The sequence below is a fragment of the Echiichthys vipera genome, assembly GCF_963691815.1.
Source record: "Echiichthys vipera genome assembly, chromosome: 3".
In the NCBI taxonomy this organism is placed as follows: Eukaryota; Metazoa; Chordata; class Actinopteri; order Perciformes; family Trachinidae; genus Echiichthys; species Echiichthys vipera.
In genome coordinates, this window is record NC_139828.1 from 25,864,019 (window position 1) to 25,882,512 (window position 18,494).

The window sequence follows — 18,494 nt, forward strand, 5'->3', positions numbered from 1 at the left end:
ACACACACACACACACACACACACACACACACACACACACACACACACACCAGTGTCAACATAAACCTCCGACGCAGCAGCAGTAGAGAGAAGAGTTCGTTTATTGACTCCTCATTTCACTTATAAATCAACAACTGCTTTCATTTGATTTCCATGCGGTGTGTGTGTGTGTTCACTGGAGCCCGACATTAAATGATAGTTTTTAAAAAATATATATTTAAACAGAACAATGAAACACTGTTATCTGAGCAGATGCAGGAAGGGGGCCGTGTTGACTCTTCGTTGTTTGGAGAAGCAGGACTCCAGCCAGTCCTTCTGCACGGCGACAACCTGGGTGTAGTGACGCACCAGATCCTGGAGCTCCTGGGTCACACGGTTCAAATGAAACAAACAGTCAATAAACAGCTCCGACACCTGGACGTCATTCCGCTCTACATTCACTGGATATGCAATTTCCTCAGCAACAGACCACAGACATCATCAGAGCCCCCCGAGCTCCCCACATACAACACAGTGGTAATAGTTTACTTCGTGACGACTATTCCATCATAGCATACCAAAGGTTAATACAGTTTTCACAGTGGTGCACAGACAACTACCTCGGGTTAAACATCAACAAAACAAAGGAAATTGTCATACACACATCCAGGACACCCCGTACACTCAGTCACACATCCGTCAAAGGATAACCAGTTGAACAGGTCAGTCATTTCAAATACCTAGGACTTACCATAGACAACAAACTCAACTTCAACGAACATGTCATCACCACACACACATGCACAGCAAAGACTCATCGTACGCAGACTGAAATCACTGTCTGTGGCCCCATCATCCAGCCCGTCCTCACGTACTGTAACCCCTGCTTCTTCACGCTGCTCACTGTCACCAGCAATAACAGACTGCTCCGAATCTCACACACAGTAGCCAAGATGAGCAAACCCCCCCACAGAAACAAATGAACTTGCTGCTTTATGCCTGGCATGTGTGATAGTCAGCAGCCCCTGAACCCACACTTCACTGTGCTGGGGGTGTTAGACTGGAGGAAAGCTCATTTTAAAAGAAGTTTTGTTCCCTCAGCCATCACAGCTCTAAACAAAGATATGTACATCATGGCTACCTGCTGTCTGTATGTTGCTCTGGGGATATTTGGGAAGAGGGTCTATTTGTTATTTGTGGGGAGAGGGTGTGTTATCTGTATATGGTGTCCATGTGTTGTGCTTTTTTAAAACGTATGCTGCCATGAAAAAAAGATATGACTTGTGTGAAAACGATTATCCCCTCGGGGACAGTAAAGAACCTAACCTATTAGGATGTTTCTCCATGCGTTTCCTTATCTTCTGCTTCTAGGGTAAAGAGCTTGAGAGTTGTTTTTTGGCAGTCACAGTCTAAATTACCTACAGAAAATGCTGTCAATCAGAGGTCAAATGATTCTGAACCTCAGCAGAATACTGACCTGTGAGTGGATGCTGTTCTCCACCTCTGCAACTATGTGGGTGACCTCTGGACTCATGATCTCCTCCTCGTCTCCATCATAAGTGCACTGCAGCTAAGGAGCACTTACATTTTGACTGTATGATTATAACACGTCTGTATTTTACTGTCATGGTTTTTTTCCATGCTTCTGACACAAACTGTATGGATGACTTTAGTTTCACAGCACAATACTGAAAGGATATGTGATAAGGTAGCGGGCCAGTCTCTTCCTCTCTGATGCAGGCAGGTTGTAGAAAAACACACGGACTCCTCTCATGAAATCGGGGAGCTCTGCGGGGCCGTCGCTCTGGACAGGAGGCGAGGGGCCGGGGGTGTCTGCTTCTGCCTCGACTGCCAGCTTGTCGGGGTTACGCAACTGTGTTCCAGGGGAGGATGTTGGCGGTGAGGTCGCACAGATGGATGTCTGAGGTGGAGCTGCGTGTTTCGCTGCTCTGTTGTGATAGTATCTGTTACGCAAGTTAAGGGAAATTGTGATAGATACTTTCTGAGAACATTTTTTTTAATTTTTCGATTCAAACACTTTGAAAAGATACATGAATGTGGAGATGCCTCTGGAAGCCAGGTGTTTCCTGATGAGCCTCTCTGTGCCATACCAGTTGAAGCCTTTGGTGGAGTGGCCGATGCGAGGGAGATGTACGCTTGCTTTGTGAGGAAACACGCAAACATAATTCGGTGAGAAGCAGCACGCTAACTGCAACCTGCATCGCCTCTGTTTATGAACAGAGGGAGGGGCGACTGTCACTAGTGTTCAGAAAAGTTTGAGGTTTATATCACCAACATGAAACTGCAAGGTGAAAGGAATTATAGATCCAGGTGTGCACCTCTTGGGGGAAATCAAATTCTTCTCATGTATTGTTCTCCAGTAATTATTTTTGCAATAATGCTTAGATAAGACATGATAACACAAAGCATGTCCCGCGTGTCTCATCAGTCAAGTCTAACAGTAAGACGCTGCTTTCATCGTGCATCTGACCTCACAGAGCACAGATGACTTGACTCTAAAAATGTCATATTCTTACAAATCTACTGTTAACACTACATGAAAAAGATACTGTTGTGGACGGGGACAGCAGCTAAACGTATTTTAGACACCTGAAAAATCAATATCAGTTTAAGTGTAAGCTATATTTAAATGTCTTTGACAGGTTTACTTTGCTGTCAAATAGCCCTGTTTAAGTTAATCACAGGGGTCGTCAGACTTAAAGCAGACGTAGGCAGTTTATTTTTGGTGATGTTGGGCAGAAAACGTATGATAATCTTTCATCACGTTGCAATTCAAGTGTTCTGAGAGAAAAGCAGACTTCTGCACCTCCTATCGGCTGTTTTCAGAAAATCTAGCCGGTGACAAGAGATTTTGGCCAATCACAGGCCAGCAACTCCTGTGTTCCGAGAGGTGAAATGACTGCTTTTGTTGAAGGAGTCTGGTGTCTTTGACAAGAGCAATACAACAGCTTCAGTTCCCCTGGTATAAACTTAAAAAGGGCTGTCTGATGGGCAAGGTAAAGCTGTGAAAAGATCTTGAATATAGGGTACACATAAGTTCATACTTATTCTTTTTTTTAGGTGGCTAAAATAGCTTTACAGCAGTACATTCCTTAGCTCTGTGCCGGTCTTCCTGCCTTCTCCAGAATGGGGGCATGCAGACCGCCATCTACTGTAGATGTAGTACCTCATACAGCCCCACTTTAAAAAATACCAGCTATCCCTTTAAATGACTTGATTGATGAATACTTGACTGTACCCTTATTTCTTTTGGCTGCGGTGTAAATCTTCCTCAGGCCTTCGTCCAGAGCCGTTAGAAGGATCCCTGACAGGTTGTTTGCGTTGTCTCTTTGCTGTGCCACTATCAGGGCCAACTGAGGTGACAGGAAGGAGATCGAAACAGCTTCAGGCATTATTTCTTCACCGTTTTATCTGCCATCACACATCTGAACAATTGTTGCACCACACCTTAACCCAAAACTAGTGTTAATTACACAGTCGCTGACTCACTACTCCTGCAAAGAAGCACGATATCGAAAAAAGGCATGCATTTCCAGTTCTGAGCGTCTTTGTGCAGCGTGCATTTCATTTAAACAGAACCTACTTGATCCTGGCCGTCTAATCTGGACTGTTTGTCATCGATGGGGAAGAGCAGCACGTTTCCAAGGTCCAGATCTGAAGTGAATAATTTGTTCACACTCATTTATGTCAAGTTAAAGATAAATAGGTTTAGTAGCATCACTCTTCATTTTCTTCGTAATTATTGCTCATCTTACCTTTCATCTTCCCAGCCAACTCATACTTCTTTCGTGGTTCATCTGATCTCACCTCGAGGGCTGTGAACAGGCCTCCCCTGCCCCACCGGCCTGAGTCATCTACAAACAAATGATCACTTACAAGACATACTGTGTAGCTTTCTCTTTTTCAGCCTATCACACTAAGTAACATGTTGTTATGGCAACCATGAGAGAATCAGGGAGTAAAGCAAGAAACGATTTGTGAGCCTAAAAAGTTTTGGAGGAGGAGATCTGCATAATGTATTGATTTTATGTGAATTTAAAAGTGCTCCACGTCTGATGCCTGACAACTTTAAGCTCTGGGTAATGCAGGTTTCATACCAACACAGTGGACGATGATAGCATCTCCCTGAGCGGCATGAGGATGAGTCACATCACCCAGAACGTAGTGAATGGCCGTGCTGTCGGAGTCTGAGGAGCATACGCTGCCGTCATCCTCCTCCTCTTCTTCTTCCTCTTCACTGTCCACAGACGGCAGACAGCGGGATCTGTAGCCGCATGACTCCCACCACGCCATTCTGATGAGAGAAATACACCAAATAAAAGAGAAGTGGTTTGTGTGAAAAGCGTCCGAGCACAGCGGGTGAAGTCGCTGACAGCTAAAAAAAAAATGGATACATAAATTGACATGTCTTTACTTTTTCTTGTATTTCTGTTCTTCTTGCTTCTTCTTCGTGTCTTCCTGAATTTTGGCTCTCTTGGCTGCAGCCTCTTGCCTTCTCTGGCGCCTCAGCTCCAGCTCAGCCTCAGTTGGAGGTTTCCTCTTCCTCGTTGGCAGCCCGAAGGCTACCGACAGTGAAAACTGGGAACAAACGGAGAAAATCACACGGTTAGTCACATTTAAATATGTATCATCAACATAATCGAGTATAGCTCAGCATTTCCAGAGATCTGACCACTACTGCACTGTCTTAAACGCACTTGCCCGTTGGGTCTAGTTTGTTTTGGTTGCTGACAAAAATGAAAGTGAACCTTCCTGAGGAAAAAAAAAGCAACTGCACTAAAGAGAAGAGGGTCTCACTTTGCTTCCAAGCTAAACTGTAGCATGGTTCAGCTGTGGTAGAAACATGGAACAACCACAGGACTTCAAAATGAACCACTTCTGAGGATCATAAACATTTTCCACATCATGTTTCCATCAAGTCTTTATAGATTCTGACTGCTCGTCAGAACAGAAAAACTCATATTCCATCTTTTCTTCAACATATTACTTGTTCTGTGTGAGCGGTTTGTGATCAGTGGAGGAGATAAGTGAAGCCTTACAGCTCACTGTGGTGCAGCTTCTATAAGTCACATTATTAAACTTTAATTCGATTTTGTTGTTGACAATTTTCTGACTTTAGTTTACAAATCTTTTTGTAAGATCTGCTCACTACCGAGTGCTTTAACTAGGGCAGTGTGCATGGATATACCTGGATTAGTGAGGTGAAAAACCATCTGTATGGGGAGAGATTGTCTGTTGACCTAAATTATGAGGATACTGTGAAAAATGACTGCAGTGTGAAGCAGAACCTAACCAAAAGTTAAATATTTCTCAGTTATGTTCAGGTACCATAAGCTACAGAAACAGGCAGATTTGTTGATTTTGTCTTAAGAGAAAAGACATAATTTGCTGTGTGATTTAGAATTAATTTAAATTGAAGATAAAGTCCATGTTATGTTTTATTATTCATTGTATAAAAATTTTATGGACAGTAATTTCTTGCAATGAAATATCAAACGTGGGCTGGACACATATATGCGCATAACACGACAAATACTAAGTGTAACAAGTCAGTGATTCATAAACACAATACAACAAAACAATGTACAAATGTGTGTACCAATGGAACAATACTACTGGTATGAGTTTGACCTTATACAGTGGTTTTTACATCCTCTACCATGCCCTAAATAAAGGCTGTTGTAGCTTGTGCCACAACTGGGGTGTAGTTTGGTGACAAAAACTGAAAGTTAATCATCGATACACTCATCGTTTCCCTCCATGTGGTGCAAATGTTAGAAGTTCACAAAAGTATGGAGGCTGATATCAGTCAGCTGAAGACCTTTAAAGATGTGAATTGACAAAATGTTGTCCTGCACATAATATTTATAACTTTTAACAAATGAAATGTTGAAAAATATTGAAAAATAAAAAAAGGTCAAATCTGTTCCCATCAGTTGCCCTGTGAAGGAGACAGAATCTTACTCCAGTTTTGTGTCGCAGAGCCCGTCCTTCTCCTGCAGCTTTTTGGGTCTCGGCCATCTGCTCCTCCAACAAAAGGTCAAAGCTCTTCTGGTCTTCAGAGCTGGGGTCCTTACTGTAGTCTTTCCCCTCAAAGTAGTACAAGTGGTCTGAAAGATGGGACAGCACGATGGTGAGTATTATTATTCATCACAAGCACAGTAACTTCTACTACTATTTTAAGTACATATGAAACAAATAGATGAAATCTGTGGTGTATTTTCATGTGTGCCTTTGTTTGCAGGGTGAGAACTAAAAGTAAAGTCTGTTATGAAATGAAAGTCACGTGTTGACCTCAAAACAGGTTAAATACTTTGAATATTCGGCACGCGTGAACAAAGAGATTTCAAAGATGAAGCATACTCTTCCCGTCAGATTCAGAGCCGTTCTCTTCCTCCTCTTCCTTTTCTCTGAGTGAGGTGAAGTCTTCATCCACCCACTGACCGTCACGTGATGGACCGAGGATCTTCTCCAGTTTCACATCCTGTACAGAGCTCTCCTCCGATGACAGAAGCTTATCTACCCCAAACTTCAAGATGTCACTAAGCTGCGGGGGACATGAGCGGTCACTAGTAATGGTAAGAACGCAGCCCACTGGAGGGGGTTTGCATGAAAGTGGACACAGGAACTGCGAGATTCAAAGACTGTAGATAATGGTTTTGTGTGAGATTTCAAAGTTGACAAACCTGCAGTCCTGCAGCAGCCGATTGAACTTGGTCCAGCAAAGAGAAGCGTCCTTCTTCAATAACCGTGTTGGTGAGGTGCAACTTGGATACGGCACGTGAGTACATTATTTCTTCCACGGTGTCTCTTGCCAGAAGGCGGATCACTTTCACGGGCCTGTAATGAGTCAGTGAGTCAAAGATTAAAGGGGTTCTCCAGCCATTTAGAATTGCATTAGCAGTAAATTGGGGTATTAAGAGAGATAGATTTAAAAAAGAATGGTCGACATCAATGTAGCAGAGGCTGAGATTCCCAGAGTTTAAACCCCCAGTATAGAGCCTGGGTCAAGCTTCAAGATCTACAATTCCCATAATGCAGCTCAGTAGCATCTTTCATCAGAGCTTCTGTGCCAACTGAATGTCCTTATCTTCAAACTTAATGCCCCGAGTTTATAACGCAGGTTCTTTCTTTCTTTCTTTAGGGGGAACTCCGCTGGTTTTCCACATCAAAGTCTGTGTGCAGGTCTTGGGAAGTACTGCTGCATATATGAAACAAGTGTTATGAAGACTTTAGTGACTCCTGTGTGAAGTAGGTTAAATGTCAGATCAGTGATGTCACATGAGTCTGCGTCAGTGGGGTCTGAACACTACAAGTTTGGAAATAAAATAAAAATCTAGCGGTGTGGAGGTAGGAAGAAGGGAGCATACCAGACCTCTGTAGCTCTCTCCTCACCTCAGGCTAGCAGCTCAAGGCTACATTAGCCACCACTAGAATAACACACCTGAATCTCTAACTAAACTGTCGGCGGCCAAGGTTGCATTGTGGGTAATGTCAAGGCTTTGACAAGGAATGTATAAAAACATTGATATCTCTGGTTCTGATGCATTGATTTTGATACTTCAGTCTGCCTGGAATAATGTTTCCCAACCGTCACCTGTTCTGACCAATCCGATGGCAGCGTGCAGCAGCCTGCAGGTCATTTTGAGGGTTGAAATCACTGTCCATAAAAATGACAGTGTCAGCAGCTGTGAGGTTCAGGCCCACTCCCCCTGCAAAGACAGCTCATTAAGAAGTCTGACAACAATGCACACTTTGCACATTTAGCTTAAAGTATTATACCCAAAAAGTGACAAGCTGTGACAGGAAATTAGGTTTCTCTTTCAACTTTTACAGTGTGCATATGAAAGAGTGAGAGAAGTGGCCTTGTTTAGTGTGTCATCCTGCCGCAGCTCTTATCTCTGTGTCATCAGTCCCCTTTCCTCTCGGCGAATTAAGTTATGCAGCTCAGTCACTGTTGCCACAATGTTGTTTAGAAGAAGCAGTTCATCACTTGCAGCTTTAACAATTATGTTTACCATTCTTAGTACAGAAACTCAATGACACATCAGTGTCTATGAGCAATGTATATAAAAGAAGCTAGTGTGAAACTAAATGGTTCAAAATGTTTGTGATCTATGGGACAACCAACCATAAAACACATAAACAAAGTACAAATCAGGATAAATCAGTTACAATGGGAAGTGAAATTCTGAATATCAACTTAAACAATTGTACTAATAATTTAAGAAAACAACATGACTGATACCTGTAAATATTCAGTTTACTCCTACACATATCAAAAACACAATTTGCCTTCCTGTTCATAGTTGAGTATTTTTTACCTGCTTTAGTGCTGAGTAGAAAGACAAAGACATCTTTGCTGCTGAAGTTCTTCACTGCTAGATTTCTTTCTTCCCCCCGGACGGACCCATCCAGCCGTTCATAGCTATAAGCTGAACAGAAAGGCTTTATTTAACATTTGTTTGTGGAGAAAAAGAAACTTTAAAACTTTTAGCAGTTGCCTCTGTAAGCTTAGCAGCATAATCAAACGTCATCCCTGAAACATCAGACAGTTAAAGCTATCGTTGGTGAGTTTCTGTAATAACATGTTTTTAATGGTTGAGGAAACTGTCACTATATCCTGAAATCACACTGAGACAAACGATCAGTGAAAAAGTCATATCTCCATCTCTGTCTGTCCGCTCATAATGTCATCTACTAGTTCCACTGCGCCGGGCCGACAACCGATCAGCTGAGAAGTCTCTGACGCGATGTCAATGACTGTGAAACTAGACAGCGCTGACCAAATGTGAATAAATATTCTGTCACTGTAATGAAATATGTTTTAGTGTGCTGTTTAGCTCTAAGATGAGAACATACTGTACTTATGTCCAGACGGGGATTGGTTTTGTTTTGACTTGGTCACAGACTTTTAAACAGAGAGGTATACTGAGATGGACAGAATGACAGATAAAATGTATTTTTTGAACATTAAATTATGTAAACAAGTTCTAATAAAAATCCCAAAGTATGGGCATGGAAATGAGCAGAATATTTGACCTTTAAAGGTGTGAAGTGTCAGCCGCCCCTCCCACGTTTACCTCTGTACTCCATGTAATCCTGAAGTATGTCCAAAAGCCTTGTCATCTGAGAGAACAGCAGGACACGATGGCCCCTTCACCCACAGAAATGAAAAGACAAACAAAGTAAGATTCTGTTTATGGAGGAAGCAAGTACAATGAACTGTTCCAAGGGATTAGTACATTGTGTCAGCATCTAGTTCATGCGGTGTGGCAGACTAAGCCTTAACTGCCACCAGGTGGAGCCCCATACCGAATTGATGGACTAACCCTTTGTGAAGGTAAGTCAGCAAGCTGTCCAAAAGGCAAAGTTTCCCACTGGCTTCAACAAGATGTTCCCCAATCTCAAAAGGCTCTGGTTCCACCCCTACACAGGAAACAGGGACAACTGTTGAAGTATATCATACAAGATCAGTCTTGTTGAGCATTTATTCTGCACGGAGCACACCTCACCGTCAAACAGGTATGGATGGTCAACACACTTTCTCAGGTTCATCAAGATGTTCAGCAGTCGGTTCCTGTTGCCTTGTTCATTTCCAAAAGCCTCTGAAAACAGAGATGGATGAGAGTTCAAGATCAAGTTACTTTATTAGTACCCGGAGGTAGATTTTGTTTGCAGTAGAGTTCACAAACACATAGAGGCACATATCACAGGTCATTAAACTTAAAAGACAGTGGAAATTAAAAGGCAAAACTAGAAAATTCTTACAGGTCCAGAAGTATCTTAAACCATAACACGTTAAGATGTAAAAACTAATAGTCAAAGTAGAATAAAAATAAAACAAAAGAAATCAGTAAAAATAATTTAGGTTGTTAAAACGCAGTGGGTAAAAACAAAATACATAGAAACACAGTAAAAATGTAAAGGACAAAAACAGCACTGAGTATATAAATAAAATCAGCAATAAACAATCACCGGTGTAAAAATATAGCTATGACTTATTCCTCAGTGTGATGGCTGCATGGATAATACTGTGTTTGTGTCTTTTTGTCCGACACATGGGGACTGTCAACCTGCGCCCAGAGGGGAGAAGCTCAAACTCAGAGTGCAATGGATGGGAAGTGTCACTCAAAATTGAACCGGTTATGCACTGCAGTTGTTTTTTGTATCAGGTCTCCGTGTTGAGGTGAGTCTTTCTTGCCCCAAATAACAGCATTCTGCTAAGGTTTACGAAGATAACATAGTAGAGTTTAGCCAATTATTTGACCAGGCTTATTACATTGGCCATCATTAGCTTATTGCAGATATATTGGTATTTGTGTATGTGTTGACCGATAAGTAAGAAGAAAATGCAGTAGACACACTAAAACAGATTTTAGGAAAGGGTTAGGAATTCCACACTTTCCATGTATCCTAGTTGCAATTCTTGAAATAAATAAATAACAGATTCGTACGAAGGTTGTTTCTTTATGTTGTTAAGAAACATTCTCTTAGCCGATAAATCATGATCACTGTATCTGGATTTTTGAGGCTGGCACTGTTATAATAAAATCTGTTTTATAATCCAGACTATACACCACAGTGCAGAATTCTCACCCAGATCTTTCATCAGAATGGCTTTGTAGTACTTCTTCTGCATGGCCGACATGCCGTGGTACACCAACAGCTCTGTCTTCTTCGGCAGATCTACAGCCACTTCTGACTTGACTCTACGAAGCAGGAAGGGCTCCAGGACACTCTGCAGCTCAGCAGCTTGAAACAGAAGCAAGAAATGCCAGTGTTGATTTAAAGTGTAATTCTAGCGTAAGATTATCCCATGGTCTTTTTTGACACTTGCATACATCAAATAAGCTCAAAAATGGACTTGAATGGACTTTACTATGAGGAAAGCTGGTCGATAAGTCCTTCAAAAACACTCATTTAATAAACTCCAGGTTCACTAACTATGTTGTTGATGCTTCGTTTTACATGTAGGGACCATTATCATGCTACTGCAGAGGTTTGGTGTCATTTTGAGAAGTATTAGTTGTTAAAAAAGCCGTTTTATTGCCTACCTTACTGCCCCGAGCTAGTCAGTGTTAGCCTTGTCCAGCTGTTAGCGATTCTCCAGGATTTCTCTGTTAATAGTTTATAGAAAAAACTGTCTTGATGGCTTATTTGATGTATATAAGTGTCAAAAAAGACTATGGGATGATTATACGCCGGAATTACACTTTAATGAGCAATTACCAGGGTTCTTCTTCGTGTAATCTTTTTCATTACAGACCTCTTTCACAACAATAGTCAAATATGTCAAATATGTCCGATGTAATTTATCTAACGAAAAGAATATGGGACCTTTAATGGCAAGGTTTTAAAAGATGAGGGGTTGGAAAAGAAGACATGTTTGGATATGGGATTTAAACAACACAGTAACAAAAACGATGTCCGTCATACCAAGAGCAGGTTGACTTTGTACACTGGAGTAAGAGTTGGTGAAGTTGTCTGCCCCATCCGCTGTAAAGATGCTGGGCTGAATGAAGTTCAGCAGTGAGTAGAGCTCCTGCAGGTTGTTCTGGATGGGGGTCCCTGTCAGCAGGACTCGAAAACCAACCGAGAACTACACAAGAAATGAACAAAGGGATATTTAAAAAAAAGCCCAATGCTAATAGTGGGGAAAGACTAAGAAACAAATACTTAACAGCCACGACAAGGTGCAGCCCGGTACCTGAGTCAAGGCTTTGTGCAACTGTGAATTCTGATTCTTCAGCCTGTGAGCTTCATCTACCACGAGCACCTTCCACCTCCACCTGAGGAGCAGAGTGAGCACTGATTACATGGAAACAGGGAATTGCTGTATGAAAACATTATGATGCGATCCATTTCTAGCAAGCAAACTACTTTTGATATGTATTACGCAAATGTATATAGCTTACTATTCACTGACTCACACGCCAAACATCTAGTGCACACATAACATAGAAGTGTTTCTGACGAGATCTAATCTTTGTATTTCAGAAAAACACTCACCGCCGCCTTAAAAATGAAGCATCTTTGAGACACAGCTGTGGAGGAAAGGATTTTAGAAAAACACGTAATTTTCAGCACAGATGAAACTTTGGAACATTTTCTTCTCACAAAAAACCGCACAGACCTCATACGTGGTGAGGAGAACATGACAGTCCTGTGAGTCTGTTTCCCTCTGAAGCTCAGCCCTTCTCTCTTTGTCTCCCTTGTAACACAGCACAGTCAGAGAGGGGGCGACGCTGTAACCAAAGAAAAGTTCATATACGTAGTTTACAGTCTGTGATGGGCGGGGTTATGAGTAGACTATCAATTCAAATATAGATATGTGGATATATAGGATCTAGATCTGTGTATGAATGTGTTTGTACCTTTCCAACTCCTTTCTCCAGTTCTCCATGACAGAGAGCGGGCTCAGCACCAAAAACGGACCTTTCTTCCCAAGAGCTCCTGACATATACACCAGCAGAGAGATCGTCTGAAGGGACAAATTAGGAATACACTATTACAGTATGCAGTCCTGAGCCTGTTTTACACAGCAGTTAACAGCCCTGGTGTCATTATTAATAGATAAATAGAAAATTAAATCACAAGCATCGCACTTTCTTAAAGCCAAAGGTAAAATCATCATGTTACCCTCTTTGTCCGATGTACACTCCAAAAACTAAAGACATTTCCTTTACTATCATATAAGGCAACACAACAAAAGGCAGCAAATCCTCTTAACTGTAAAGAACTTACTCCCGAACCAGCGGTAATATTATTGTTAGAAACACAAGTCAAGACATCTGTTCAGTTACACTAAACTAAAGGACGCTGGTGAAAAACAGACATGCAGAGGTATTGCATGAAAGTCATTCATTATTAGTTATAAGCAGGAGTGATAAATCTCACACCTGACAGGTTTTTCCCAAACCCATCTCGTCTCCCAAGATGCATCCCTGCTGGTTGTTGAGGCACTGCGTTAACCACCGCACACCGTCCAGCTGGTACGGTCTCAGCTGGATGCCTGGGAGGAGACAGCAAAGTACAGCTCAAATACAATGATAGAAACACCTCATGGACAGAAGTGGGAGAGCCATCTACAGAATGGGTCTGAAAGCAAAACAAAGTTAGTTAGTTAGCTTAAACACGCTCCAAACAGCTAATGCGATGTCACTGAATGAATGGAGACAACTCCACTACACAATGACGAAGGGACTTAGCAAGTCTCCGTACCTCTTAAGCCCCACTGCCGCAGGTCGCTCTGAGACACAGACGCCGTCTTTTTCTCTGCTACGCTGCTTTTTATCTTAGACAAAAGCTCCGTCATGTTTCCAGACCCCCCCAAACACAGCTGTCTTTAGCACGGAGCCACAGACATGGACAGACTAGTGCTGTACTGTTGTTGTTGTTGTTGTCCAGCTGCACTTCCTGGCTCGGTCACGTGGGGCTGGGGAAAAGGCGCGTGGCTCTGTCAGATAGAGGCAGAGCCGCGCGCATATCATTAGGAAATAGGATTTCTATTTTTTAATTAAGGGAATTAAGTTCCCATACAATTGCAATATTTAGAATACAATGGGTTTTTTAACTAGTAGAATAGTTAGATAGTCTTTTATAACAAGCCCTGAACTGTTTAAAACTATTTTATATAATGATATGGATTCAATTTGAGAAGCTTTTGACGGTCAATGTAGGCTATGCAAGATATGGACAATCTGATATTAACATTAAGAGTAAATCACAACTGTCAAATTCATAAATTCATGAAATGGGAATTGTAGTTGGCCCTATACAATGCTCCTATACCCTTCCAAGAGCTGTATGAAAATATGTTAGCCCACTGGTTCTCAAACTGTGGGACTCAAACTCTCTCTGGGGGGTAATTGAAGGGGTCTCCAAAATGAAAAAAAAAAGGAAACATTAATTGCTAAATTAATATAATACTATCAAAATACAAAATTTCGAAAGAAAGGACTTGAACTTTTAAGATTCATAAAATGTAATTGAAAATAAGTTTAGCATTTCCCGTAATATTTTTGTTTCAATATCAGCGTGCTACGTGGTCATGTTCATGAGTCCCGAGCTAAACTGTGATGAAGAGAGTGAGCAGAGGTAAAATGATTGGTTTGAAAACACTGCAACTGTGGAGAGAAGTGCAGATCAGGAGGAGAATATTTAGAGCAGCCCTTCTGAAGCTGAAGTCATGGCTGAAGACGGTCAACAATAAATCATCTTCTGATTAGGAAAAAACCTTCCTGTCTGTAGCTGAATAGTGTCGGCCTACGCTGCTGTATTTAAGACTGGTCTTAGTGTTGGTATTGTTTTTTTAATGATGCCGGCAACTGAAATTTGAATTTTACTCTAATCCAGTCCACTTGTCAACTCTAAGCCATTTAAAACCCTTCATATTGCTCCTCTCCAGTCCTTCTGGCTCAAGAGTTCAGGCGCTTGACTCTCAGTTATGGAAATAATGAATCTGTCATGTGTTCATTTACAAAACCAATAAAACATTCATTTATTATAGATATTTACACATATTACAAACCAAGCCCCCTATTGGTATCCATAATCAATACCAAAAATCAATCAGCTCAATGAATGAAGCAGAAGTCCAGAGATAAAACAGGAAGAGTCACAGACTCTGAAGCATGAGGAGGCTGTTTCAGTAACTTCAGTAAGAGACCTGCCCCTATCTAAAAAAAACTTCATCCAGCCCGACGCCTTCGAACAACGACATGGTCACTTCACGCACACCGCCACCAGCTTCATTATTGCCTCCCTGCAAAGTAATTCACATTAATCAGAGGTGGTCATGAATGGCGTTTTGATTCTGAACATTTCTGCAGCTGATGTGATGAATAAATGTTAAAATGACAAACCTCACAAATGGGATGTACGACAGACTGTACCTGCAAACAAAACACATTTATGTCACATATATAAAACGAGTTCAGACTGAAATCCGTGAGGAGGAGTCATGACTCACCAGGCAAACGACAGGACCTGCAAGATGCAAAATAACAAAGCAAGTCCAAAGTTCTTCCACTGCAAGAAAGAAATGCATCAGAGAGATCAGACCTTATCAATACTGTATTGTGTTCTCAATTCAAAACTGATTATAACTTTTTTTCTATTAATCTCACTCACCCAGAAGGCTGCACACAGAGTCAACACAAGGCAAGTCTAGAGCAATGAAAAAACGTAAACATAGTCATCATATTTTCCTCATTGATTAACTGAGGATAAAGAGGCGGTGAAGGCAAAATGAAGGAACATTTGCAGTTAGGTGTGTGCACTCACAATCATAATTGTGGTGGCCAGGGCTCTCGTTTTGTCACACATCCTTTTCAACTGCTTCAGTGGGCCCAACAGGAACATGGTGCTGTAAGACAGGATCAGGAAAATGGGTGGAAAAAGTAAACATTGATAATACTTCCTTAAGTTTATGCAGGGGAAAATGAAGCCGTTCTCTCGTCAAAGCCACCAGACTTTATTGATCTGCAACTCCTGTGTTCTGTCTTTAATTAATTAATTAATTAAATTACCTGTTTTTGTCAACGAAGTCTGGTGGCTTTGAGGAGAGCGTAGAACGGCTTCAGTTTACCACGTGGAAACTTAAACAGGACTGTCTGACAGAAAGTTAAAGCAGTGAAAATACCAAGCCCCCACCACAGCGACTTCCTGGTTGATCCAGTAAGGAAGTGCCCAAATCTGCAGTTCTCAGAGTGTCCAGTAGGAGGAGTTTGCACAATAGAGCAGTTTCTCATTGAGCCCCATGTTAAACAGCATCATTAAACCTATTTAAGGCCTGGTACAAAAAAACATTCTAGTCTGAATGTTTATGTCATATCTCCATGACAACACTGAGGGGGTGAATTTTTTTGTAATTGTCACCTGATGCTAATCTGGAGCACCGGGAGGATTCGGGTCGTAAGGGTCGGTGTTTTACAGTCTATGAGCACGGTACTGTGATGAATATCAGTTGAAATCATAAATGCTGCCTGCACTTCCCTCCCGGAGTCTGTGTAATCTCCGCTAGAACCACAGGAAATAAAAATAAATTACTCCAATTCCCTCCCACTCCCATTTATCTAGTAGCGTGTGCTGTGAGCCTAGCTTCCGAGCGGTGGAGCTAATGTGGCTAATCCAGTATACGTCAGCCAGATGGACGTATCTCCCTCCCCCCAACTTTACATCAATGCCTTTTTTTGGTAAGAGGAAATGAGGCAAAGTCAAAGTCTGATAAGATGGGGACTCCCAGAGGCGAGTATGATTGGATCAAGTTGAGAGAACGGACCCCGACGAAGAGGCTACGTCCATTTTTTATACGGTCTATGGATAATACTCTAACTAGAGCTTACACTTAACTGATATTGATTTGTTTTAGGCGGGTCAACAACAGTCCAAATCCAAAGCAAACTGGATCCTGGTCAGGACCATAATAGGCAATAGTGTTTTCCAATGCTAATATAGTGATTAAGGAGTAAGGATGGATCTATAAACAAGACTGATCTATCTTTTAACATCAAAATAATCAATGCAGAGAATTTAGGTAACATTCTGTACAACTGATCCTAAATCAGCAGACAGGAACAACTTGACCAGTTCTCAACAGACAGTCCAACAAGGTACGAGACCAAGGCAAGTGCAAGACTGCAAGAAAGTAGACTTGAGACGGAGACTGGACTCAGGTTCTACAGTAAAGGCCCTGGCTAAAACTCATTTAGCATGTACCTCATACTTCCCCACTTCATTACCAGCTGCTTCATTCTGATTGGTTCTTATTGTGTGGACACTGACCTGGACAGAGCACATATGTTTCCAAAAGTGTAAAAAACAATGAAGAGGGTGAGCCCGATCCTGGGGATGAAGAGCATACACACTCCCTGCAAGACACACACGTGGAGACAGATGACGTGGGGTCTTCTTTGTGGATCACACACACACAAAGACAGATGACAGGGGGGCTTCTTTATGGATCTCTCACACACACACACACACACACACACACACACACACACACACACACACACACACACACACACACACACACACACACACACACACACACACACACACACACACACACACACACACACACACACACACACACACACACACACAGTAAGGCAGGGCTGTTGTAGTGTTGCCAAGCGGATGAACATCATCTTCTACATTCCTCAGAGCAAGAAGAACCAGTACTGCCACACCACCTCTCCCTGCCTCTTCCTTGTTGTGTTGGAGCACAAGACAACAAAAGCAGATTATTATAGAAATGATTACAGCTGCTTACCAAAACGGTGCACGCGCCCCCCACCACGAAACACGCGACGAATCCCTTCACGCGTGTGCCCCAGCCGAGACTCGAGGCTTCATTGACAGTCTGAAAACAGAGGTTGGATTGAGTGATCAATGGATACCTCAGTGGGGACTGAGTTGAAGCTGAGGGGGTTTAAGTGTCTTTTCTTTTTTTTTTTTACCTCTAGAACGGTTCGGTCATCTCTGCGCGCCTCTTCGCCGCTTAAAACCGACTTTAATTTATCCATGACTGAAGTTCCCGGTACAGTCGGCTAGTTGGTGAAGAAATGTGGTTATTTCCTGGAGCGCGAGGAAGATTTTTGCCGGTTTCCTCAAACCTGCGCGGAGGAGCTGCGGAGGAGCACAGTCGGACAGGTGGAGGACTTCAGGTGAGGGCAGAGGCAGCACAGACGTCTCACTCTGATCCGTTTCCCACGTCCGAGAGAATGGATACATTTGCGGCAGGAAAGGGGAAAGTTTGAATGATCCAGATTAAGAGTTCTTCTGAAAATGGGGATTCAGCCTGCTATATTTATTATTATTTGAGATTTTTAGACTGTTATTGTCTTTATTCATTTTTGTTATTAATTTAGACTTACACACTGGCTTTATTGTCATTCAATAAATACACCATCAGTGCACATATTAGATGAAATCTCGATAACTTGGCTCACGAAGGAGTGGACGCATAAAAATATTGAACACATGAATATTCACAGAATATAAAAAGCTGACCTAACTTAAGAAAGGTCCAAATATCATATGCATGGACTGCTAATCAGATAACGACACATCTAATTGACTGTTTTTTACTTTCTAACTAATTCACCATTTTCTGACATTTTTTACATCATATCTTAACAATTATAATCAACCTCTTAGCATTCTGCCTCTTTTTTTAGGGAGGTGATGGTTTGGGACAGGCGGTGTTCAGGGTCGACAGTAGATGCCAAGTAGAAGTGGTGCTCATCCTCTAAAAGCTGTGAACCTCAAGATTAATTTAAGATGCGACTCAGCATTGTGTCATTTCCTACAGTGAGGTCAAGTTTCAAAAATGGTCTCTGTACAATGAAATGGCTATGGACATCACCATGCATGAATGCAATTGGGCTCATTGAATCCACACAAGTCTCAGCTTTCCAGTCAGACACAATGTAATTCCAATGCTGTCCAGTACCCCAGTATACAAAGATATCCAAATACACCAT

At 41.9% G+C, this 18,494-nt stretch overlaps 2 protein-coding genes across 2 annotated transcripts; both read right to left on the reverse strand.

Annotated features, from left to right (window-relative positions):
- Nucleotides 1–91: 91 nt before the first annotated feature.
- Nucleotides 92–13,414, reverse strand: chd1l (chromodomain helicase DNA binding protein 1-like). Its single transcript, XM_083940731.1, has 25 exons — nt 13,225–13,414; nt 12,903–13,015; nt 12,378–12,484; nt 12,137–12,248; nt 12,013–12,047; nt 11,711–11,792; nt 11,440–11,602; nt 10,600–10,755; nt 9,516–9,608; nt 9,333–9,429; nt 9,084–9,157; nt 8,325–8,435; nt 7,598–7,712; nt 6,687–6,840; nt 6,364–6,547; nt 5,965–6,110; nt 4,415–4,578; nt 4,098–4,294; nt 3,756–3,854; nt 3,584–3,654; nt 3,239–3,353; nt 2,031–2,139; nt 1,680–1,943; nt 1,457–1,538; nt 92–363 (listed from the first exon to the last, which is right to left on the reverse strand). Exons 1-25 carry the CDS (start codon nt 13,316–13,318, stop codon nt 241–243), a joined length of 3,060 nt encoding a protein of 1,019 aa, XP_083796857.1. The 5' UTR covers nt 13,319–13,414; the 3' UTR covers nt 92–240.
- Nucleotides 13,415–14,474: 1,060 nt separating this feature from the next.
- On the reverse strand, nt 14,475–17,643 carry sft2d2a (SFT2 domain containing 2a). Its single transcript, XM_083911513.1, has 8 exons — nt 17,469–17,643; nt 17,282–17,371; nt 16,789–16,874; nt 15,289–15,370; nt 15,136–15,171; nt 14,975–15,033; nt 14,868–14,897; nt 14,475–14,767 (listed from the first exon to the last, which is right to left on the reverse strand). The coding sequence occupies exons 1-8, from the start codon at nt 17,532–17,534 to the stop codon at nt 14,728–14,730; spliced, it is 489 nt and encodes a 162-aa protein (XP_083767639.1). The 5' UTR covers nt 17,535–17,643; the 3' UTR covers nt 14,475–14,727.
- Nucleotides 17,644–18,494: the final 851 nt, after the last annotated feature.

Excerpts from the sequence above, each read along its gene's own strand:
- chd1l (XM_083940731.1), bottom strand. The coding sequence starts at position 13,318 with ATGACGGAGCTTTTGTCTAAGATAAAAAGCAGCGTAGCAGAGAAAAAG. Across the intron at positions 13,016-13,224 it reads GCGGCAGTGGGGCTTAAGAG|GCATCCAGCTGAGACCGTAC; the intron begins GTACGGAGACTT and ends GTCTCCTCCCAG. Across the intron at positions 12,485-12,902 it reads GTTTGGGAAAAACCTGTCAG|ACGATCTCTCTGCTGGTGTA; the intron begins GTGTGAGATTTA and ends TTGTCCCTTCAG.
- sft2d2a (XM_083911513.1), bottom strand. The coding sequence starts at position 17,534 with ATGGATAAATTAAAGTCGGTTTTAAGCGGCGAAGAGGCGCGCAGAGAT. Across the intron at positions 17,372-17,468 it reads ATGACCGAACCGTTCTAGAG|ACTGTCAATGAAGCCTCGAG; the intron begins GTAAAAAAAAAA and ends CTCTGTTTTCAG. Across the intron at positions 14,768-14,867 it reads TCGTACATCCCATTTGTGAG|GGAGGCAATAATGAAGCTGG; the intron begins GTTTGTCATTTT and ends ATTACTTTGCAG.